The following is a 24563-nucleotide window of genomic DNA, read 5'->3' as shown; positions in this document are numbered from 1 at the left end:
CAGCCTTTTCAGTGAAAGTCTGATATTCATTACTTACGATTATATTTTGATTGTCACTTTAAACTCTCCCCAGTGAGATAAAATACTTTCTGATAAAAGGACTTTCTGAGTGAAGTGCACCTTTGCCAATGCAACAGCATCCTTGATGCTGAAAAAGTAGGAACTGTCAGCTGGCAGTTTACCTACTGTCTGCTGGTGGCTGGGTCCAGAACCCTGGTAATTCTGAGAAAATAATACTACCAATAATAATAATTCAGGGAATAATTCTGTTAATTCATGTGTGGAAAGAGTTTATAAGGATTCTAGACAATTGCCATGTGCTGTATGTTGGAGATAACAGGCTACCAGTATTTTGAAGGTCTGGAGCTTGACATTTCATCAGGTTTTAGTTGCAATGATTATAAAGGTTTAATTAATGTTTTGAGAAGGAGTAAAGTAGGTCTCAAAGTAAACTTCTGGGAGATTAATTTTTTTTCTGACTTGTTAATTATGTCCATGCTACACAAATCTAGTCTGAAATTTCTATAATCTGTGCTATAAACAAATTATATTTATTTATAGCATTCACATATGAGCACGTTTTCACAGTGTAATCTTCTATAAAAACTCATTCCCTTGCTGGGAGTACAGACTGAATGCTGCTGTGGTGGTGTTTTGTGCATTTTTCTGAGCCATTTTTCCCTTGGCTGTTGTCAGCTACAGTTATCCCCAGCCATGGCTGTTGCTGCTGCAGGGAGGTCAGACCAAGAGTCCATCAGGAGTACACTCATGCTATGGGGAGGAAGGATTATAGCTGTGCCTGCTTTTGCCTCTGTGTGACTCCAGCTCAGGCTGCTTCAGAGGTATGGCTGAAAATAGCCCCAGATAATGGATCTCCAGTCTTTTTCATGTAGGAGCTGTTTGAAAAGGCAGATTGCTTTTTGTAGGATATCCGTGTGGGCAAAGCAACGTGTGGGGAGATGAAAAGCAGCTCCAGGTACCCAAACCAAAATAACTCCAGCCAGGCCTGCAGAGAGGAAGGAAAAGCAACCACCAAACCATTTTTCCTTTCCAGCCATAATCTATCTTAGTCTTTGTAGCTATTAACATCATCAGAAACGATGTTCCCATGGAAAATGGGGAAGCACAGGCATTTAGAAGCCAAATTAATCAACTTAACCCCAATGGGCTTAATATTTTTATGTGATTAAAATGAGGGAATCTGGTAAGTAGAAGTCAGTTGGGGAAAAAAATCACCTTTGTGGGCAAGCTGAATGTAATCATTTGAGCTTTTGTTCACCTTGGAAATTTATGAGCTGGAGGGAACAGTTACATAAGGGCAGTACAGTGCAAAAGCAAATAAAAAATTGAGAGGGCAGCGGGTCACTCCACAGAGAGGAAGCTAACACACTTGACTGACTTAGCTCACTTATTTACTTAATCCTCTGCATGGCACTCTCTGTAGTCCTTTGCTTTGACAGGTCAATTTTTGTCACCTTCTTGGAGTGGAGAGAAACTTGGGGAAAAAGGAGAGAATTTTGTCATTTGTGGTTCTTGGGATGTGGAAGAATAATAAGTACGTTAAGGAGATAAGAGCATTAAATAGAGATATTAAATAAGTGTCTGACTCAAACTGTCACTTTTCCACTGGGTTTATTTGACAGTACTTTTTCCCTCGTATGCATCCTATACAAAGCAAGGATATTCTGTACTTGGGAGTGCTGACAGTTTCAATGCTGGTTTATTTATGAGTATGTGTGCAAGTGCACACATACTCATATATTCCCTGTCCTTAGTTTGCTGACGTAATTAAATAGAGTAAGTTAACTAGGATATAAGTATTTTTGATTGTAGCTGAGCTCAGGGTATTACAGGGGAAATTCTGCATTAATTGAAGGTGAGCTGTTATGAAGCCAGCAGTGATGCCTATTTACTGCCTTTCATCTGCCTAAATTCAGGTTCTGTCCTGGACCCTTGAAATTTTTACCTTCTTAGGTCTTGCACATTATGACAGAGGACTTGCAAACTGTTATATATAATATCAGTGATATCAGCAAATATTTTACGTTCTTTTGCATCAATCTGGCATTCACGCAGAGCAATAAAATATGGGATAGCTTTGATGAAATGTCCTCCAGAGTATCTCGTGCAGCCTTGAGAAACAGATTGCAACAAGGCTGGGATAGGGGCAGCTGAGTCAACAGACCTGGCTGTTGACACAGCGAAAGTGTTTCACCACATACCTTTTCTTGGAGCTGGCTCTACAAAGTCAGAGACCCTAAATTGCATCTCCCCCATCACCAAAGGAATTGTTCTGTTTGAGGCAGCTTGGCAGAGCAGTTTCTGTGTGACACTTGCACTGCTGTTGTGTAAATAATCACGGTGCCTGTGCAATTCCCCACCACCATGGACTGGGGCTGTGTGGAGAGTGTCTGCAAACGTGCAAATTAAAGCACTGCATTTGCACAGAATGCCACATGCACACTGGCACCATTTGGCTGCATGACCTTGCAGCAAAGCCAGTCTATAATTGAGGTGAACTGTAGTTGAAGGAGCAAAAATTGTCATCTCCACTAGCATCTTTTTAACAGAAGTCAAAAGTTTGGCATGATTCTTGAAAAACATTTTAAAAAGGGGAAATCTCTTTGCTGGAGAGTCTGTGTAGAGCAAATCAAAGCCTCTTTGCATCTTAGCTCTGGTGGTGGTGTCCATCTGTGTTCTTCAAAGGACTTGGATATCAACATTAGCAAGTAATTTGTTCTTAGGAAACTCAGGGAAAAAAGAAGTTGGTGATGAACATAAATGCCCACTGCACTAGTTAACAAAGCATCTTGTTTTTACAGGCCTAGCCTGGCCAAATACATTTTAAATTGTTTTGCCAGTTGGCCAGCCTTGCCCCTCTTGCCACTGTGCCATGTTGCTGCTGAGAAGTGTTTTGGAGATCCTTTCTGGTTTGTCATGATCTGTGAGCATTGGCATTCAGGGTGCAAGTAAGAACCACCAGGTTCTTAATTTCTTTTCATTAGGAAGAGCTACTGCAGGAGAAAGTATTGGAAGATACAAAAGGAGAAAGGTAGCACATAACTGAGGAGAAGCACTTGTAGAGCATGACACTCTTTGCTGCTTAATCCTTTGGATTCTCTTTATTCTATCTTGAATATATGAGTGTATCTATATATATTAGTAGACTTTTCATAAAAGATGGACTCCAGTTTTTGCCATGCAAGAATTGATGCAACAGAAGAAACAACACAGTGGCAAAGCAAAATCCCTTCAGTTCATGGCTGATTCTCAGTGTTATCTTTCCATAGAGCAGATATTTCCATTCTAGTTTCTGCAAACTAGGGGCTTTCCATCCCTCTAGAGCTTCTACTCATCCTAGTTCAAAATTAAAAAAGATAAACTTTTTTTTTCTCCTTTTCCTCTTATCATTCTGTTTCCAAAACCTCTGAAAGAGTGATTCCACAGGTAGCTGGCTGGCATCTGCTGGTGTGCAAAGCTGTCCTTGGCAGTTGGTATCTGGGTGTTAATTCTGAGGTGCTGTGAGTCCCAGCAGGTAAATGCAGTTAATCAGCATGTGAAACACTTGGAATCCTGGTGCCCTGTTTGGATAAAAGCAGGCTCTCACTCCTGCAGTTGCTGTTCCATCCACTAGCAGTGCTGCCTGGGGACTTCTAGAGGCCAGCAGAGGAGTTTTGGGAGAGGCTGGTGCCCCTTCCCAAGGGAGTGAATGAAGACTGGAGGAAACAAAGCCCTTTTTTTGCAGCTTCACTTACCTCTATATTAAATGGATTTGTCAGATCCTTGGTATGCTGGCTTCATCTTGTCAAAGTATAGACTGAAAGAAAGGCAGTAAATGGAACTGCCACAGGAGATCACACGTGGCTTTGAGAGGGTGGTTTTGGTGTCAGGTCTTTTCCTTGCTGCAAGGTGAGTTTGAAAAGTTGCTGCCCTTTGCTGCTTGTCCTCAGCCTTGTGCTGTCCCAGCAGTGACGTGTTCATAGAGCTGAAAGTGCCTGAGTGAATCCAGATGAATTTTTTTTGTTCCCTCCCCACCCTTCTATTTTTTTTCCACCCACATTATCTTTAGTGTGGACCAATTTGTTGAAGGGACAGGTTGAGGGCAAAATTGAGCAAAAGAAATTGAGAGCTCTGTCTTGCCTTGAAAAAAATGCTCATTTAAGCATGCATGTTGAAAGAGTATCATTTTAAATTCTAGCTAGTGATCTCTTGAACAGAAATGAAGCAGCTCTCCTTGAATGCTGAGGATAACTTCTCTTAAGTGCCAGTTTTTCTTCCAAGAATGGAGGAGGAATAGAAAATGAGAGACACGGCTGTTGGATGAGTTTTGTATTGTGGAGTTCATATGGAGAAGGGTGGCAAAGGTATCTGATATGGAGATGATCTAAAAGGGGATGTGGAGGTGGCAATCTGCACAGATTGCAGGAGCGGGGGAATCTCGAGACTTTAACCGCATTGATATTCTTTGTTTCTAGAAAGTTTCTCAGCTGCGTGGACTTGTGACAGCAGTAATGACACACATGATTGAAGTACTGGTCCTATTCCTTGCCTGCTTATTTTGTCTAGTGTTAGTGGGAAACGTGGTGAGCTGAGCCACAGCTTGGCTGAGTTGCCTGAAGTGATCCTGTAAGTCTGGGAGCAGCAACAGTCCTGACTTACTCACAGCTTTAACAAATAAACTCATTTATTGTTCAGGGGTTTTTTTCATTCAGTGGTTACAAGAAGCTGGTTGGTGTTGACAATTTCATCCTCAAAATAGCTTTCTCTGTTTCCTTGCATGCATCTGGTTCAATTTTTTTTTCTTTTTGCTTGTTTTGAAAATACTTACAGAGGCAGTGGGGTGAAGCATAAGTTTCTCTGCTTTTCTCTGAAAGGAGATGGTCGGGAGGATATCACTGGCAAGTGCTTTTGGTTAACATATCATTGTCCTGTATACTGCTTAAGGAAATGACTACTTTGAACATAATTCCTGGAGAAAATCCTCTTCATTTAAAAAGAGATTCTAACTTACAAAAGATACAAGACAATCCTTTGATTAAGAAACCTCTTGCAGCTGTAATTTTGCATAGACCTTGACACAAGGGGTTTTTTTTTCCTGTCCTCCTTTCAAATTATTGGTTGCAAAACTCCACAGAGATAATCAGACATGTAAATCATGAATATATTTTTAGTTCAACTCACTGATGTAGATTCATTAATATGTTAATATGACAAGGAAAGCATAATTTAAATTGCATATGCCTAATTTAGTTAATAAATGCTTGAAATGCAGTCCCAATTTTAGAAGTAGCCGCACTTGATACCAATTTTTCAGGGGTTGTTTTCCCCTTTTAAATCACAAGGAGAGTACAAAACCTCTTGTTTTATGTACAGAAGTAACTTTGTGGTGCTTTTTACCCTGACGATGCACAACCAAAGGACCTCTATGCTGGGAATCAGTGTTCCTTGTACACATTGTCACATTCCTAATGATTGAATTGTAATAAGTTGCATCAGTGGAGACCTAGTGAGGATTGTGGTATTTGTGTAATTTGAGTTCCCAGACTGCATTAAGTGGAGTTAGGCAGGCAGATAGAAGATAAAAAGAGAAAAGTTTCCTCATGTTCAAATATGGCCAAGCTCCACCAAGGCAAATCAGGGATGTGCTTGCCCTGTATTTAATTTGCAGTGGCCTAAGTAAATGAGATACAAATTACTACTGGAATTAGAATTAGACAGCTTCTGAATCTTGGTTGAACACGCAAAGCTGCTATAATATCAGGATTTTTTTTTAAGCCCCTGAAGTGATATTTGAATGCTTACAGGCAATAAACTTTTCAGTCAATTGATTCCATTTCTGTTGAATTACCCTCAAAAGTGAAGTTGTGCTTTAAGGACTATTAAAGAATTTCATTCCATTTAACCCGTAAATACGCCACAGGACTTGAGAAAATGAGTTTGATAATTGGTTTTTTTTGAAGACTTCAGCCTGGAAGGCAGCATCTTAAAAGGACTTAGCACTGAGGAGTCTCTAAGGTATCCAGTTAGAGCCAGTCACACTGGCCTGACTCCTTGGTCTGAGGTAATGAGGTGTGACAGATCAGGAGTGCACTGCATCATGGTCAGGACCAATAACCCCTTTCAGAAAATTACATTTCTGCTCTAAGCAGTCGTTTGAGTTGTCTGCAGCTAATTGTAAACCGCCTGCTTTTACAGAAAGGGAACTCTTATGTTTCCCAGTAAATATCACCATCATGCTCCAAGACAGCTATGAAGTACAACGCTCTGGGAGAAAGCTCAAGTCTGATCAAATTTTATTAGACTGGAACCTGTTCCTGCCTACACATGTCTTGATTATACAAAGAGACTTGCCACTTGACAGAATTGGCTTTTGTGATAGCTACTGCTGTGAGAAGGTGGTGAAAGAGAGGTGTGGATTCACGTGCTCCTTCTCACTGAAGGCTGAACTGAGCAATGAGCCATGTCTACATCCTGGTGGGCACCCAGAGCTCATCAGAGAGGAGATAGAGAAAGCCAGGCTACTTGAGGGAATGATAAATCTGCTCTGCCTTGGACTATTCCCTCAAAGAATATGGACTGCAAAGGAAAGCAAGCATTACTAGGTCAGCTCTAGGAGCCTAAGGTTCGGTGAGATAGATTCCAACCTCTGTCTGAACTGCCTAGTGGTTAATGTAGCTTGACAGCTCCTCTCAAATGAGTGGTATGGACAAAACCTCGTCACTTTGTTCAGCTCAGGGCAGTGGAGGCAAACTGCATTAGCCTTCATTTTTTAGGAAGCAAAAGCAAAAAAGAAATGCAGCACCTCCCATTACACTGTGGGAAGTGTAGTTGAGTGAAGGTCATTAAACTGTCAGCCAAAGAAGTGCAAGCTGCTGGGTGAGAGACCTGTATTTGCATTAAATCAAAACTCTTGGGCCAAAAATTAATGCAAGTTATAAATGAAATTATAAATGTGAGTTTCTTTTTTAAAGTCATATTGGACAAGCACTGAGTTCACTGAGCAGAAGTACTTGCAGGTTTGAGCACACCAAATGCTTTGCATGACAATGAACAGCGTGGATGAGCTGTGATCCAGGAGCACTGAGGTCTGTCATGGTCTGGATATGAGGTGTGACTGGACCACTTTGTTTCCTGACATTTTCCTCTGCAAGCACACCAAGTCAAGCTGGGTGGATGCTAAGGAAGAAGAAAGACAATACCTGCAGCTGAGAGCAAGGGTTTGGAAGGTGAGGGACAAATGGATTGGTTTGAAGACCTTGAAGCTGCTCTCTGGGGAAGGAGACAGTGAAGAAAAGAAGAGGCTTGTTCTTCCAGAACAAGATCAACAGGACTTGCTTACCTCTGAAGGGGACTGTTCTCCAGAGCTGCTGGAGGAGAACTTAGTTTGAGGGGCATGGGTGGTGCTGTAACATCCCAGTGGCCTTTGGGTTGTCTGAAAGATGTTGGCTTGCCAAGATCCTTGGGCAGCAGCTACCTGGTCAGAAAACTGTGTTCAGCAAATCTTTGCATTTTATCCTAAACCAGTGACTTCTGCTCTGAGCAGGCAAGTACTTTCTTTCAAAGAGGTTTGGAAGTTGCTGTTCTCTGGCATTGCTTTCTGGAAGGGGCTGTGAGAACTGAGATACTGTGCTCCAAACCAGGTCCTTCCCTCTGCCCCTTTTGGTGTGTTTGCATGACACCGTGTAGAGCTCTCCGGGAGCTCTTCTGGCTCCCAGGAGAGTTTTCAGCTCTTGCCTTTCCCTCAGGGCAGCACACAGAGCTCCTGGCCAGAGGGCTGAGGATGACCAATGCAAACAGGGAATAAGATTTGCTGCCAGCAGGAATTTACACTGACTTCAAATACTTGTTGTGCTCGGGTCAGCCTGGCTCACATGTCCCATCCTAGGAAGTGACAGCAGTGTCCAACAGCCCCTGTCCTGTCAGAGGGCAGGGCTTTCTCCTGAGGACAGGGAGTTGTCATCAGGCCTCTGCTGCCTCAGTGCCTTCCCCATCTGGCAGCATTCCCTGCCTGAGCGCGGCTCCTCCGCGCCCTCCTTTCTCCTGTGCCCTTTGCTTGGCTCTGGTTGTGTGTTTGTTTTCTCTCCCACACTGACTCTGTTTCATTCACTGCCCAGAATAATAAGAGGTTTGTTGAAAGGGTGCTGCTAAGTAATTTGTCGTCTTCATTCATTCTCTCTTTGTTTAATGTTTGTTTTTGCTGTGCTTTGAATACAAAATTATTAATTTCATTGTAGTTTATTTCAATAGTATTTATTATTGTGGAGGCTCCTACGCAACCCCTCTTACTGCCATAAAAATCTCATAAATGAATACTTATAATCAGTTATGATGGTATTTTAATTTCCATTTCAGATACAGTCTGAAGGCAGAGAACATAAATACAAGGATTTCCATTAATTCTGGTGGCTGGTGTGAAAAACCCTCAACCCGAGTTCCCAGAGTGTAGAGCCTTTGTGGTATTGCCAGGGTACATCTCAGACAGTGCAGCCACAGCACTGATGGACATTAGTCCTGCAAACCAGTCCCCAGGCACCTCTGGCTAAGCCTGGAAAAAACATGGAACACACAGTGACTTATCACCTGGACAAATGTTGGTTTGAGCCTCCTGTATGCACACAAGAATATTTACCTGTGGGCAAAGGAGTTTATTTAATAGTTCCATGCATTATAATGGCAGAACATTCATGATATATGTAAGCCACTGGAGAAAATATTTGTGGGATTTTTTTTCAGCCAGAGAAGATCTGAAATGGAGGTATATTGGAGCAGATTATTAATATCCTGCCCATCCAAAATCTGGGAAATGGCTTTTAGTGTTTCTCTTTCCTTTCCCCGTTGTTAGAACCTACATCAAATGCTGCCTTTTATCTGAAGTGGTTTCCCAAGAGAACTGTGCTCCATGCCAGTTCCAGGTATTCATCCTCTGTCCTGCTCTGAACATCTTGTTTTTTCCAAATTCTCAAGTGTGAAGCAATAACATTTTGCACCTAGTAAAATGTAGTAATATACTTATACTGCATGCACTCTGATCACTGAGGTCAGTCACTCTCAGGCTTTGCTAAAGGAGAAAGCAATCATGCAGTGGGCTTGGAGTCCAGCAGGTCCTGAGCTGCAGGTGTCACCCCTCAGCAGCAGCACTGCCTGCCTGCCTGCTCTGAGCCCCACTTCTCTTCTCTTCCTCTGCTGGTTCTGCTTTCATTTCTTCTGCCTCTCTTTTCCCTCCTGTCTTTCCCTGCTGCTTCTGCTTTCATTTCTTCTGACTCTCTTTTCCCTCCTGTTTTTCTCTGCTGCTGCTGCTTTCATTTCTTCTGCCTCTCCTCTTTTCCCTCCTACCTTTCCCTGCTGATTCTACTTTCATTTCTTCTGCCTCTCTTTTCCCTCCTGTCTTTTTCTGCTGGTTCTACTTTCATTTCTGCCTCTCCTCTTTTCCCTTCTGCCCCTCAGGCTGCTGTTCTACCTCTGTCCTCCATCTTCTTGTTCCCTTGGCTTCCTCCTCACTCCCGAACTTGGTCGTTTGTTTTGTATAGCAGCTACTGGCTTTTTTTCCTTTATTGGAGTTGTGCAACACAGCAAAGGAACACAAAGTGTCTCAGGTTAAAGCTGTCCATGGGCACATGAAGGCACAGAGGCTGTCCTGGGGAAGGTTTAGGTTTGCAGGGTGCCTCCCTGTGTTGTTGTTTTACATCATCCTGCTGAGCCCCAGTGCTGTGTTATGGAAACAGTGTGTGGTTCTTGCTCTGCAGCACAGCTGATTTTCCTGGGAAGCTGTGAATAGATTGTATTCCTATGGTATGTGTGGTTTGGTGTTGGGGTTTTTTTTAAAGCAGTCTTCATTTGAAATTTTTAGTGAAACTCCTTGTCTAAAATTCTGTGGATTTAGTGAACAGAGCTTTAAAAACAAGGGTGGAATACAGAAGAATTACTTGGCACCTGCATCTTCTCCTACATTTGAAGTAATGAGCTTTATGTGGTACATTTGTGTAGCTAAGCTGTAAAATTTTGTTCCTAGCGATGATTATGCTAAGAACTGGCTTTGCTAGCTGAGGTGCACGTGAACCCAAACAAGGCTTATTACCCTGGAGACTTGATTAGAATTGGGCAGAGGGCTGCCTGGAAATAAGCAGCATTTCCATTAAAGGGAGCTGTAGCTGCAATGAAGTCGGTGCTCACCACTGTCAGTAAGAGCTGTCCGTCAGTCTGGAGCAGTGGAACCTCCTGCTGGAGACAGGACGTGAGCCTGCGGGGTGCATGAGGACACTGCTCCTTCCTTCGGGTGGTTTTTCCCCTTTGGAGCAGTGAATCATGTGGCAATCCAGCATCAAGCAGGATGCTGTCAAGGGCTTTGATGGATTTACAGAGAGAATCGATTGTGCACGGGCTGGATGAACTCTTCAGATGCCTCACTGAGCATCAGCAAACGAAAGGGTCATTATCCCTTCCCCTCTCCCCCCCTTACCTCATCTGTCATCTGCTTGTAGCCTGCACTAATCTCCCTCCTTAGACCTTTATTGTGAGTTGGCCTTACTTGAAAATAGATTTTGAGAACCAAATGTGAACAAATGGGTCCATTGCTCATGGAAATAAGTATTTTTTTTTCTTTTCCTCTTCTTGGTGGTAAACATGCTTCACAGTATGAGCATTGTTAATGCAAAGGCCACCATCCTTTTGACGCTCAATGGTATTTTTGATGAAGGCTGGGATTGGGTCACCAGAGCGGATGGAACATGACTTCTTGTGCTGAAAACGAGAACGTGGAGATCTCTTACACTTGAAATTATAAAGATGTTTTTTGTCCATGGTTTCACACTCCTCTGTACAAGCAAACCTTTATCTCTCAGGCTTATGTTTTATGTTTAGTCTTTAGGCTTGGCTGGTACTAATTAGCGACAAATAAGGTGAAAAACAATGAGTCAGATGTTGAGAAAAAGTTGTGGGCTCTTTTCTGTGGAAGCAAAGTGCTTTAGCTGTACAATCTGGATTTCTGGTTAAGCAGGAGATTTTCATGTCCTACCAGGGAACTTTTGAGTATTAAAGTAATAGCATAAGAACCTAAACATAAAAAAAAAAATGTTTTATGATCACAGGTATGTTACACCACTGAAGAAGTTGCATCTTACAGTTGCCACTGTAAGTTCTGTGTTGTGCTCATGGGCTGAAAATCTCACACTTTACAAAGCTAATGGCACATCTCATGCCCCTAATAAATTCTCAGTGTATTTGGTTTCATGTGCAGCCTTCCATTGGCACAAACAGCTGGCTAAAACAAGCTGTTTTGGCTTTTTCTGCTCTTCACTTTTTCCCCTCTTCCTTCTTATCTTATTTTCCCGTTTGAGTCACTGCAATGTGTTAGGTACTCATGTAGCTCACCCCCTCAGAAACATACGTGCCCATGGACTTTTTTTGGAAACTTGTGTTCAAACTCACAAGGCTGCACGCCTGCCAACTTGCTGTGTGTGGGTGTGCCAGGAGCAAATTATCAATTACTGGCAAGGAGAGAAATCTCCAGGGTGGAGGAGGCCCTGGAGATACCCAGAGCATGTTTCTTATGAGATTTTTGCAAGGATAGAGATCTGGTTATTTCAGTGGGTTACACTGCACGGGGTGACATCAGGCTGGCAACCTGTCACTCAGGCCTGGAGTCCCTCAGCATCTCTGTAAACACACAGGTCTTGAAGGGATACTAAGGAAGCTTGTTGATGGAACTAAATTAGGGAGGAGCTGCTGGCTTATTCCTGAGGTATTTTCTGGAAATTGTAGAAGGAATTTCTTCACAGAAAGACGATTGAGCCTTGGAATGGGCTGCCCAGGGAGGTGGTGGAGTCACCATCCCTGGAGGTGTTTCAGGAAAGACTGGAGATGGCACTCGGTGCCATGGTCTGACTGACACCACGGTGTTGGGTCATGGGTTGGACTCAATGATCTTTCCAGAGGTCTTTCCCAACCTAATCCATTCTGTGATTCTATGGGTTAATCCCATATGTGATGCTTATGGAGGATGGGCCCAATCCTGACCTTACAAAGATGCTTTTTTTTGTACTTAATTTGTGTATCTTCAAAGATATTGCTTCTCCTCTAGCATTTAATTTCTAATAGTTCCTATATTAAGGAAATGTTTTAAGGGGAAGGGAGTTAGTACGTGCTGCTTTTAAATCTCTGAATTGCTTATTAATGTAAGCTGCATCACCCTGGAATTGTTTCAGTCCACAGGGACTCAACACAATCATCATCATCATCACATCTTTTTTTTGGTGTGCTTTCCTGCTCTTTCTTTTGCCATGCAAGGAAATCAGAATCTCAAAGGGAGCCTTGGAGTTTGTCTTGTTTGAAAAACCTCCAGATTTCTGGCTTGCTGTCACTGTCATCATTGAACAGCATTGCAGTCAGGTACCATGGTGATCTTAAACACTGTCACACTGCCTGCATGTACTTGTCAAATAATTTTTGTAAGGTGTTTTTTATTGCTTTGATTCCAAGATGCTGAAACAAGAGGTATATCTAATCCCCACTACAATGTCAATGCTATTTACCTGAGAAGAAACTATTTTTTAATTATTTGCTTAGTGCTTGTCAGCACCTTACTCCTTTGTGCTGCTGTAGCTGCACAAGAGCAGCTTCTGATTGGGAATCTGCCTGTGTAAAAGTACTGATCACTGAAACACAAATGGAGCTCTGCTTCTGGACATGGGTTTCAAATGAACACTGGTAAGAAACTCTCTGAAAGTAGAAATACAAAACAATATTCTCCTAACTTCCCTGGCCTTTGACGTGTTCAGGAAGCCATTCTTACCAGTCTTGTTCTGAGCTTGAAATGATTTGCTAACATGTGGAAAATGCAATGCACACAGAACTTAAGGTGTTATTGTTTAAAAGCAAAACCAGTGAGAGACTCCAAGTCAGAAATACAATTTATTAGGAAAAGAAAAAAATCAAACAAGCAAACAAAAACCATGCGATAATTAAAAAAAAAAAAAAAACCAAACCAAACCAAAACATGGACAGAGTCAGAATACAACCTGACACTCCTTTGGTTAAGGGGCTGTGAAGTTTGAAAAAGCCAACAAACAAGTTAATGACAACTTAAACCATAAACATGCTATAATTGTTTCTTTTTTTCTCCTAATTCGTGGCTCACATAAGGGTCAAGTGGCCAGAAGCACCACAAACTAACTTACTGGGAAACTGGGGCAGGGGCTGGAAATAAATCTTTGAGTGGGAGAGCTTTCTTCTGGGAGAACTTTTACAAATATAAATATCGAAACACAGAAAATCTGGTTCTGGAATACCTAAATAACTTGTTGTGTTGGCTTGACAAAGGCTGATTTTCAGCATCTAACAAAAGGCACTTCTGATTTTTGAGAGTTAGTTATTATTATTATTATTAGTTATTAATCTCAAGATCTGAGATTCAAAATAGTTTGGTTTTTATCTCCTACTTCAAAAAGAAGGCCACAGGCTCTTCCTGGGGCTGATTCCCGCAACACCTACCTGAGGTCAAGCTTCCTGGGCAAATCCCTGGGGGTTTGTGTTCATTCAGCTAAAGCTCTGTCTCTAAGGCTGGCCTTGTTTTTTTAAAAGTGTCCAGAGAGCAAGATAAGGCTCGAGGTGATGAATTACTGTTGTACTACTGGCTTGTGTTTCACTGAGGATGTAGCTGAAATGGGGCAGTATCGCAGCCTCAAAGAGGTGTTGCTACAGCAGGAATTCTGGAAATACTGCAGGGGTTTATTTACTTCCGTGAGGACTTGAATTCCAGCTTTTCTGTGTGATGCTCACCCTCCCTAGTGTAGCCTCCATACACTGGGCTGCCTGTTTCCCTGCTACACAGGGGCTTGGGATGATATCAGAAAATGTGAATTATGGTGAAAGGAGTGGAATTACTCAGCATCCAGCTTGTTCCTCCTCCCGCCAGCAGCTGAGGCAGGGGATTTGTTTCCCAAGTTCAGTGCCAGCACATCAGTGCAATTTCTGACAGATGCTACTCTCCTGAGACATGGCAGAACTTCATTCTTTTTCAGCTTGGCTGCACCCACAGCGTCTCCATCTGCAAGCAGGGTGGTTTTTCCCCTCTGTGCTATGGATCCTGATACACACCTTTGGCTATTTCTTCAAGTTTGTTGATAATGGAAACAGCTTCCTGGAGCTTGTATCCAAGGTGTCAGAGGTATCCTTGGAAGAGATCTTTTCCCTAGGAGGATACAAAATTAATGTGACCTGATGGGCAGTCAGAATAAAAACAGCAAAGAAAACCAAACAGCACAAAACACAAAATTCAGATGGCTGCCTCCAAGAAGTACAAGGTGACATCTGGGAAGATGTATTCCCCACCTAATTTTTGGCAGACAGAATTGCTTGTGAATGGTGTGTGTTGAGTCTTGTGTCTGTAGGTTTCTTGTGTGGTCAGTGGAGGGAGAGGCTTCTCCAGGGAGTGGCTGGGGTCGATTCCGAGGGCAGATTCAGCCTGACAAAGACTGCCTTAAGCACTGCAGCTAACGGGGCTTGGGGTGAATACTCCTCAGTGTGCTTTATTGCACAAATATTTGTAAAAGCCTGTCGGTTGCTCAGCCAGCACCTCCAAAAGCCACCAAGTTCAAGCGATGCAGAAAGGGAAGTTTGTTCGTGGTGCCCATGCTGCCCATCCTCGGTGAGCACGGCTGTTCATCTTTTCCTGTCCTGCCCCTTGATCCCTCCAAAAGCACACTCCCATGCTTTGGGTGGCAGCCTTCTCCTGCCTCTTTTGGGAGGTCACACTATTTGATCTTTTTTTGGCCAGAGGTGAGAAGGGGCGAAGAGAAAGGGTTTGCTGTGAAAGGGATTTTTAGTGAGGTATTTGTCTCCTGTTAACTCGGTGACATTGTAACAGCTGTGCCTGTAACATTATCCTTAGGTAAAAGCTGAGAGTTTGCTGATTGTTGCCCTCCAGAGCTGGAGTGGTGTCCTGTTCCCTCTGCGTCTTTTACACTTTGACTTCTCAGTTTTTAAAACAAGAAGGAAATTCAAGGTGAGTGCAATTTTTCGTGAGGATTGCACATTTATAAAAGTTGTATTACAAACAATGGAAAAATACTTTTATATAGATTAAGAAAGAGGAAATTTGTTTCTCTAATGCTCTAAATGAAACAAAATCTTCACCAACTGATCATCTGTTGCCCACAGAAGTATCTCTGAGTGGCTCCGAGTAGTTTTGTAGACTTGGAACCAAAGATGTGAACACTTCTGCAAAAACAATTAAACCTCTTTAATTCTGCTTTCCTTTCTCTTTCTTTCTATTGCCTGAGGCTATTTGGCCTTTATTAGTCTTTAACAAGTGTATTTTTATATCTTAACAATATGGAATAATTTAATATAATTAAATTGAATAAATGGAATAAATTTAACATAATATCAATATTTTTGCAGTGAATACCTGTTACAGTATAAAAGGTTTATCATAGGGTTAATAAAATTGCCTAGACATTCTATCTTACAAAACTAGTAAACTGCTATGTATCCAGTTGCTGACTGTGGTGTTTGGAGCAGGAAGGACTGGATTTGACAGCATGGCTGTGAAGACAGACAGAATTAAACCTAGGGTTTTTTATCTTCTTCTTGGAAAATGTCAGTGTGTTCTAAAAACCAACCATTTACTCAATGTTGAAGCATCACCTACAATGGCAACATGAATTCCTTTCTGTCTGAGCAGGAAGCAGCCAGCACTATCTATGGAGTTTTTCCACCAGGGATAAATCCACAGGAATGCCTCCTGACCTCTGTGTCTTGAACTTCTAGCTTAACTTAGCCTGCTTTCCCTGTTTATCCTGTGCACTCCTTGGGTGAGGGAGTTTCATGCCAAGGAGCAGCCCTGCTGATACTCAGAATTCAGAAACTGCCTGAAAAAAATGTACCAGGAAATACATAGGTCAAAAAGAGGGGAATTTCAGTCAAGGTTTTATTGGTAATATTTTTAATATTCCTTTACAGGAATATATGTTGTGCTTATAAACCAGCAAGAGTTGTGTGTCTTTGCTTCTTAGAAAATTTATAAATATGTATCTTTGAAATTATATATCAGATAGTTCATGGTTAAGGGGAAAGCTCTGTATTTCATTGTGTGGCTTTCTGTGGAAGGAGCTGTCTGGCCAAATCCTGCACTATGGCTGATACCAGCTTAAAAAGACTTCCCAAATCCTCACATTTTGATGTTATCAGCTGTCTGTGTTATCATAATGTTGCATGTATTGACGTGGACAAAAAAAAGAGAGCAGAAGACAGTGTGGAAGTGCTGAGCTGTAGCTGTTGGGTGCAGCCTGGTGAGGATGAGCAAAGTGCTTGGCTTTGGAACAGGAGAGCTCAGCCCACAGCAGCCAGATTTTAAAGTTATGGTTTTGTTTCTGTTTTTCTCAGCATGACAAAAACTTTGTTTTTGTAGTGTTACTGGAGAACAAGGTTAAATTCTTTCAGGACAAGTTCATTGTGTCTGACCTGAAAAGAAAAAAAAGAAGAGTCTTTTATATTTATCTTTAAAATGTATTTGAAATGAAAATGAAAGAAAAACAGTAAACAATGATGGAGGCAGGGCTATTTTTGTCATGATATTCTGCCTTCTGTCCCCTGTGCACACACTGTAATTTATCCTAGCATTTGCTCCTGCATGAGATGAGTTCCACACCAGGTTTAAACCATTTATGAATTCCCTCTGCAAAATGATGTTTTGCAGGGAGTGCAGGGCAGAGAAGCCCTTTTGCCTCATGTTGTGGCAGCTGGGGGTCAGAGGAGCCTGTCCTCATTCTAGCAGGGAAGCTGTTTCCCTACAAAATTCAGCTTCTTTCTTGTTGGCTGGCTCAGTGCCTGGTGGCAGAGTAGTGGGGGAGACAGTCACAGAGAGGAAGCACCACAGCATCATCTCCTTTGTTATCAGAGTTTGATTCAGCACCTCCAGGCTTTTCTCCATGAAACCACGGCTCAAGCTTAGCTTGCCTTACGCTTTATTTCTTCGTGTTCCTGTGGGAAGGATCAATCTCCTGTTGATCTCTGGGCACTGAATTGCAGCCCTTGTTGCAGTGCCTGGCTGCAAAGCCACATCTGCCAAGAAAGGCGTGTTTGTCTGGTGAAGTGCTGCTGGCCGGGTCCCTGCCCAGCAGGGCAGCACTCGACTCTCACAGCTTGGCTGCTGGGCTGGGCTGGCACCTGATGAGGACATTAACTATCAGGATGCTGATGCCTGACTGTTTACAGGTGGGTTCTGGAAGAAGGTTTTGGGGCAGGGTATGTTTTCCCAGAGACAGGGCTTGTTTTCCCAAGGCGTTGCCCACCATCCTGTTGCACCAGAGCTCTGGCAGCTGTCGTGGTAGCCACCCACCACACGTCCCGGTGTCAGGATGCCTTGTGGTGGCATCAGAATACCTTGTGGTTCCTCAACCACGGCATTTCCAGGTCACCTGAAAAGCTTTAGGGACACTTTGTGACCTGAAGCCATGCTCAGAGTGTGAACCCAACCGCTCTCCCCTCAGGGCCCCAGGCATGTTTGCTGTGTTCACCGCTGAGGGTGGAAAGTTTACATCAGCTACTGTTCAAATAAACTTAATTGGTTTGGACTTTGTTTTTTGGACAATACACATCAATTGTGAGGCAAGGCTTTTATTGGCAATTACATGTTTGCTTTTCCCTTGCAAAGTTACTTATGTACTGACAGTCCTTTGATTTAAGACACCAGTTTCTTGGGCAGACACATACTGCTATCTCCTCAAGTTACCCCTGTGAGATGGCCATCACCCATCCCTGAGCTGCTAAGCTTCATTTTCTAGGAGGAGATTTTAATGAATTTGTGTTTTATTCTAAATGAAAGTGCCTATTTCTAAGAATACGGTTTGTTACTTTAGTGCTGCATCGTATAAAATACAAAAATATTTAATTATTACTGTTGTTCAAAGAATCTGGAATTCACTGCATATTTAGAAAAATACTCTGATATTTAATGCTTAGTTGATGACTAAGCTTTGCTTCAGAAATAATTGGTAATTCTTCAGATAATGCTTGTTCCTAGAATTAGGTAAGAATGGGTACTCTTTGTCCTAAAGGAGGGAGAAACTGATAGTGTTCAATATTTGTCTTCCCACTCCTCCCCTAAGTACTTAAACCATATGTAAATAGTCACCTACAGTCCCTTTTACATTGTTTTAATTAAAGCCATCTCTGCTTCTTCTGTAATTTTTCTTAGAAAAAACAACTATAACAAAAGTTTATGTGACACATTTGGCATGAATAAACTAATCAGGTTTTACAAACCTTTTTATTTAACTTTTAAAAACGCTTAGGAGAAAAACAGATTGTTCCAGAAAGGATGGTTTAAGGAAAAGCCTTGTTAAGGTCATGGTCTTTTCCTGCATTAATTTTGTATTTTTCATAGTCATCTGTTACTTAAAATATCTTCAGGTTCGTGGTTGCTCTGGAGTTTATTTGGAATGCCTAATGACAAGCTTCAGAGGGAATATTTGTAATCCTGTACCTTGGGGAGAGTGTCAGGAGCTGACATCCAGGACCAGGAGTTGAGGCTGAGCCTGGGCACTTGCTGACTGTGACACATCCTGCACTGTCACGTGCCTGAAGAGCTGAATAACCATTTTCTGTCCTTCTTTCCCCATACTGCACAGCTGGGGCTGCTGCACTCCTCTGCACTCTCAGGAGCCCGTAGGTTTGGTAGTTCTGAGGGAAATAGAAGATAAACTCACTCATTTTGTTTCTAGTTCCTTTGGCATGCATAACGTTCAGAGGATAAGGAGGGAACGATGCCTTTAAACTGGATCATTTGTTTTGGTCTTAAGGGCACCAAGCTATTTTTAGAACTTTATCTGTCTTGTGAGTTAACTGAGGTGTTTTGAAGTTCAGTCCAACAGGAATAGGGATTGTTTTACCAGCAAATGTGAACAATTTTGTTTTGTAAGTTGGAATCAGTGTTTAGTTACTCTGTCCCCGTTTTTTTTTGTGGATCACAGTTGTGAGAAGATTCAGGACATAGATAGTGAGCAAGGCTGCTGAAACAAATGTACCCAGGGAGCAAAACTGAAAGGGCTTTGGAGATGCATTTTGCTTTTTTTCATATGGATTGGAAAATAATTTTGCTTTTCATGTTACAGAATATGGATTGTTTTACATAACTTGCTGATGAGCTCCTCTCCCTCTCCCTCTCCCTCTCCCTCTCCCTCTCCCTCTCCCTCTCCTCTCCTCTCCTCTCTCCTCTCCATTACAGCTCTGATTTCAAAAGCACACGCTGTAGAAAACTGAAAACCAGGAGAAAAGCCTTTGCCAGGCGAGATGCTTTCCTCAGTTCTTCATGGATGCCTGGATGGCATCCCTTTAAAAACCAAAAAAAAAAGAAATACAGATGAAAAATTCCTTCAGGCTCCAGGAATAATGTGTGGAGCTGCAGACAGGAGCCAGTCCCATTGCTTTTAGTTCTGCCTGATGTTTCTTCTGGCCATTAATGATCAGCCCTCTCCCAGCACAGGGAGCTTCAAAGGTCTTCAAAAGACACTGGCTTTTCCCTTTTTTTGGATGGGAGGAGAGCTAGGTGGGACTGCTTGCTGCCAAGACTCAAATGCAGCAGTTTTTTTCTGTGAATTTGAGGTTCTGAAAGATTCCTTGGTCATAATCTTTGGTCTTTCACATCCTCTCACCTTCCTCTGAATTTTAGGATACAAAGCCTATATTGCAGCTCTGAAAATTCATCCAAGCTTGAGTTTGGCTGTGAGCTGCCTGCTGGTATTGATCTCTTGCTCACCAATGACTTAAAAACAAGTCCATTTACTTAAAAACAAGTCCAGTTCTTGTCATCTGACAGAGGCAATTGATTTGTGTGGGAGGCAATTGATTTGTGAGTTTCTTCCCTGCTTCTTTAAAATCCTTTTTTTATTTCTAAGGAAAGCAGTCTGGATTTATGGGTACTGTCATTAATGGAAGGTAAATACGTCTAGAATTCATGTAAAGCTCACTTTGAAGGATAAAAAGCAAGTGTCACATGAGCATTTATGCTAGCATTAAAGCATCACCAATATAAACATCATAGTTAGCATCATCTCATCTCAAACCTTTTCAGGGTCTTTTTAGTTTCAAGAAAGGCCTATAATGATATTTTGGAAACTGGATTATAGACTAGACACATTGAGCAAGATAAAATCCACATACAGCCTGGTTCTCTGCAAAGCTTATGCAACAGGTTTGGAGCCTTACACAAACTGTTGCCATGCTGAATGTGGTAGAGCTTTGTATAACAGGAGTCTTATGTCATCCCTGCAATTTTTAAAGCAGAAGTGGATAATCCATGAACAGAACAGTAAGGGCATTAGAGACTAGATGGGAGACTAATGACTACTGATGGATTACTGAATGTCAGGTTTTGAAGCTCTCAGCGTGGTCCCTTGCCCTGTGAACTGGCATCTCTTTCAAACAACCAGCCCAGCTCAGGCATTAAAGGAAAAGCTTTGCAAGAACTTCCATGCTGCAGCAAAATTCACATTATTGAATTGGGCATGTGTGCTTTGTTGTGCAGACCACTCAGATACTGCAGATCTTCAAATTCTGGTAATAAACCCAGTCCTTGATTAGATATTTAAAATATATGGTTGTCTTGTTCTCCTGGTCTGATCAAGGTCTGATTGTGTTTCAGGCTTTTTCTGATAACAAACCTTCAAAACCATGGTATTGGAGTGTATTGTTGACACAGATTTGGTTTAAAGGCTGCTTCAGATTTTACTTTCCCATCCTAAGTTGTGTTGTCCTTCATAGGAAGTAAGTCTCTCGGAGTGCTCAGTTTTGTGCCTTGTCATATCTGGTTGTTTGCTAACAGGAAAGAGAAGAAAATATGTGCTAATTTTGATTTCTTCAGCCAGAAGTCTTTGGTGTGTGTTGGGTAAAGGTTGAGAAAGGGGTTTCTTCTCCCTCAGCAAGAAACATTTCTGTATTCACTTCAAAGAGTGCTGGCCCGTTTTGTCACCTATGAAAGCTGATGGCAAGTTGTCTTTTGCCCAGAGTGAAACTGTACCTCTTTCATTTGGTGTGAGCTGCTACACTTGTTCACTCCAAGGATGGACTATTCCTCCATCCTTCTACACCATATTTTTCCCCAACAACCTTTATCTTACCATTGTTTTCTTTTTGCTACATCTGTTCCTCTTTCCCACTTCATGCAAAAGCACATTAATCATTAACATCTGTACCTGTGGCTGAAAAACAGCCTTTTCAAAGCTGCTTTCAGCTGAGCTGTAAATATTGAGCAGTGCATCCACTGCTACCTGTGGACACCACTTGTGAAATACTGCTGCTATTAAATGCTCCAGGTGTGCATTTGGGGGGTAGTGTGTGTTGCTGTACAATTTGGGATGCTCAACCCATGGATAACGGGCTCAAAAAATGAACAGCAGAATTAGGGAGAGAGGGGACATGACTCAAAATGAGTGTAGCACATGCTGGTATTAAGCCCCCTTCTTTGGGACAGTGCCTGTGACATGGGATCATCTTTTTGGAGTTGTGAAGCCTGAAATATTTTGCTGTAAGTGCTGGACACTTTGGTTGTGTCACACCTGGCTGGCTCCAAAGCAAATATTTTGGTCTGTGGTTTTGGGGGTTTGTTTGGGGTTTTGTTAAGGGAGAAAAACAACCCAACAACTCTGTTTTGCCCTTCATAGCTGAAAACTAAGAGGACAGTGATTAGAGCTTTTACCTAAGACAAAAAAAATTAGGAAAGCTGCTTTTCTGGCCATTTTATCTCATAGCAATAAATCTCATTGAGCTGAGTGCATCTGTCCATATGGATGTGGCTATTCTGAGACTAAAGAACTTTACACAGTGCTACTAGTGCTCCAGACCTAGGTGCCAGGCTCTTTTTGCTTCTTCAGAAGTTATGTTCTGGTGGGTGAATCTGTAGAAATCAAATAAAACATCAAATGCCAGCCCCTCATTATAGTTAGATAAATGTGTGTTAGCTGGGGGGAAGTATGGTGATTCATTTTTTTAATGAAAAGAAAATGTCTTCAAATGTTCTTTTTCTGGTAATACAGTCTCTATTCAATGTGTTGTCTTTTGAAAGTCTAATCCAAATTCTAACCACTGTGGGTTTTGTTATTTGAATTTATTTCCAGATTAGAATCCCTCACAGGCTATTATTTTTACATGCTTAAGACTCTTGTTTAAAAAGAAAAAGTAGGCAGCTTGGATTTTAATGCAGCCAGGTCAGTAAATAAGGATAATTTTCAGCATTTCTATCCCTCCATCCTCCCCATCCACACAGCTCCTGAAGGGGATCTCTTTATTTTTATTGTCCCTTACAGATGAGATTATCTCAAATTATTGTACCCATTTTGAAGGGGTGAGGGGTTAGTCCAGTCTTCATCCTGTTCATGAATGATACAAAGAACAGTATCCAATTCCTGGAAGCTCTAGAGCTTCGTTTTTCATTTTGACTAATTGTTTTCTGGAAATAATGAGCAGCAGTGGCTTCACAAAGCATGGTCTCCTGGCACCCAGATCATTAATGACTCACTGCATCTTTAGTAGCAGTTAAAAATATGCTTTTCCACACTTTGAACAAGTTCTGGTGCTTTTGCTCACAAAGGAAGGGTAATGTGTGGTGGGAGTGAGTGGAGATGTATTTCCTTATCATTTTCTATTCATGACTGTTCTGAGGCACAGAATCCAAGGCAACCAAAAACTTGCAAGAAAAGAGGGATTAGAGGTGTGGTCCTGAGGAAAACTATTGTCTGGGGTGGGTTTTTCTCACATGGCCAATGACCCTCTTGCCTTCTCCTTAATTCCTCTACAGAGATGCAGTGCAAGGACCACTTCATGTTTTTGAGGCTTGTCTGCAGTGAGAGCACTAAAATTGTCCCCTGTTCTGGAAGACTTTGGCTTTCTTGGAGATTTTGTGATGGAAATTTCATCAGCCACGTTCTTGAAGAGCAGTGCTGGGGGACAGTGGAGGGAGGGGAGTGCATCATCCACCTGGGATAACCTCTGGGAGAGGTCTCCAGCAAGGGAAATCCCTCATGACTCCTCTCAAGTGGTTCACAGGCAGCTCCATTCTCATCCCTCCTTGATTTTTCTTGTGAGGACAAGCAGTGTAGAGCCCCTCACTGAACTGCAGGTGCATCCCTGAAGCTGCTGCTGAGGATTGACCCCTGACTCTTTCCAGCCCAAAGTCTAGGACTGCATTCCCCTTGGATCAGTTCTTGGGAAGATTCTGTGATGATAGGAAAGAAAACAGTGAGGTTAAAAACCAGAAATCCAAATCTGATGTTGTCTGTCCCTGTTTTATTTTGTGAGATTCAGCCTGAAAATTGTAATTGATTTCTTTGTGTGACTGCCTGGCTTTCTTAAAAGGTATAGTGGAAGTTACTGTTTTGAAAGTTACTCTTTTTTTGTTGCTTTTTTGGTGCAGGGGATGCTCATGGTGCCTCCCCTGCTCTGCTGTCACACAACCCCAAAAATCCCAAAGCACAGCCAAACACTTCACTGGTTTGAAATGAGGAGCTGAGGTCTGTAATTTCGATTTAAGGTATTTCATCAGCATTTAATTACAGTCCTTTGTTAAGTGGCTGCATACAGAAGTAGCACAAACCCATAATATGGTAATGCTGAGTTCTCTTCAAGAACTTGTTTATTTGGGATCCAATCAAAGGAGGTCAGAAAAGCCAAATTCTCTCCCTGGTTATTTCAGGAGCACCATAGTACCAATACCCTTTTCATAACTCAGGCAGATAATTTAGAAATGTCTTTACATGTCTACAGCTTGTTTCCAGAAATGTTAATTGGGCTTGTGGGATGAAAGGCCATTCCAAATGTAAAGCTGCTTCCCAGCACTCTTTATCTCAGAAGAATACTTTTCTCCGAGGAAATTAAGGCACATTTTACAATATCCACTATATTTCCAAGCTTGCAGTAGAGCAGAGTGAATGCAGGGAACCAAACATGCCACCTCTTTTCCTAGAACTTTTTACTGTTTATCAAACTTTGTTTTCGATTTCTGAGCAGGTTTGGCCCTTCTGGAAATGAAACTCCACTTCTGGCTTTGCCTCAGGCACGGAGCAGGCAGGTCCTGTGGGTGCTGTGTCTGCACAGTGTCCTGGGCTCTGCTCTCCCTGCAGATCCTTGGCAGGCTCTGGGAATTGAATCCCAACAGTTCTGTGGTGGATACAGACAGCTGCTAAGAGACTTGAACCCAGCTTTGCTAATTAATGTATGGTTTTTGTTTTTAATCTCCAGAAGGGAGATGAAATGATGCTTTTGGAGAAGCAGTCATTTGGGTTTTGTAAACCCTTCTGAACTCTGTGTGTGTTGGAAAGGCTTGAGAAGGAAGGGAAAACCAGAGGTGCAAGCGTTGGCTGGTCACTGACAATCCCTGTTAGGCATTCAGCAGGGGGGCAGATAAAAACAAGCTTAAAGAATGGGAGGAAATAAACCTGAGAATTGAATTATTTATTGCTGCTGCAAAACGTGTGCTGTCTCCTGTCTCCTAACCTTAAAGAAAGATGTAATAGGCATGGAAAGATGTAGCAGGGTTAGGAGAGACATGAAAATCCTGCAGGCAGGTGGGAAAG

General features: G+C 42.2%; 1 protein-coding gene across 6 annotated transcripts in view; it reads left to right on the top strand.

Moving 5' to 3' along the window:
- The window catches only part of COMMD1 (copper metabolism domain containing 1), a 64217-nt gene that overhangs the window by 22992 nt on the left and 16662 nt on the right, over positions 1–24563 (top strand). For 3 of the 6 annotated variants that reach the window (XM_085577281.1, XM_085577283.1, XM_085577282.1), the window contains exon 3: positions 14885–14998. The exons of 2 other annotated variants lie outside the window; for them this stretch is intronic. In XM_085577281.1, the coding sequence (XP_085433407.1) occupies positions 14885–14998 (114 nt within the window). Of the gene's footprint in view, positions 1–702; positions 12980–14884; positions 14999–24563 lie in introns of those variants that run through there. One more of the 6 variants, XM_085577284.1, reaches the window with a different exon arrangement.

Source organism: Lonchura striata, chromosome 3 (genome assembly GCF_050655825.1).
Source record: "Lonchura striata isolate lonStrDom1 chromosome 3, ASM5065582v1, whole genome shotgun sequence".
In the NCBI taxonomy this organism is placed as follows: Eukaryota; Metazoa; Chordata; class Aves; order Passeriformes; family Estrildidae; genus Lonchura; species Lonchura striata.
This window is presented reverse-complemented; position numbering and strand designations above follow the sequence as displayed.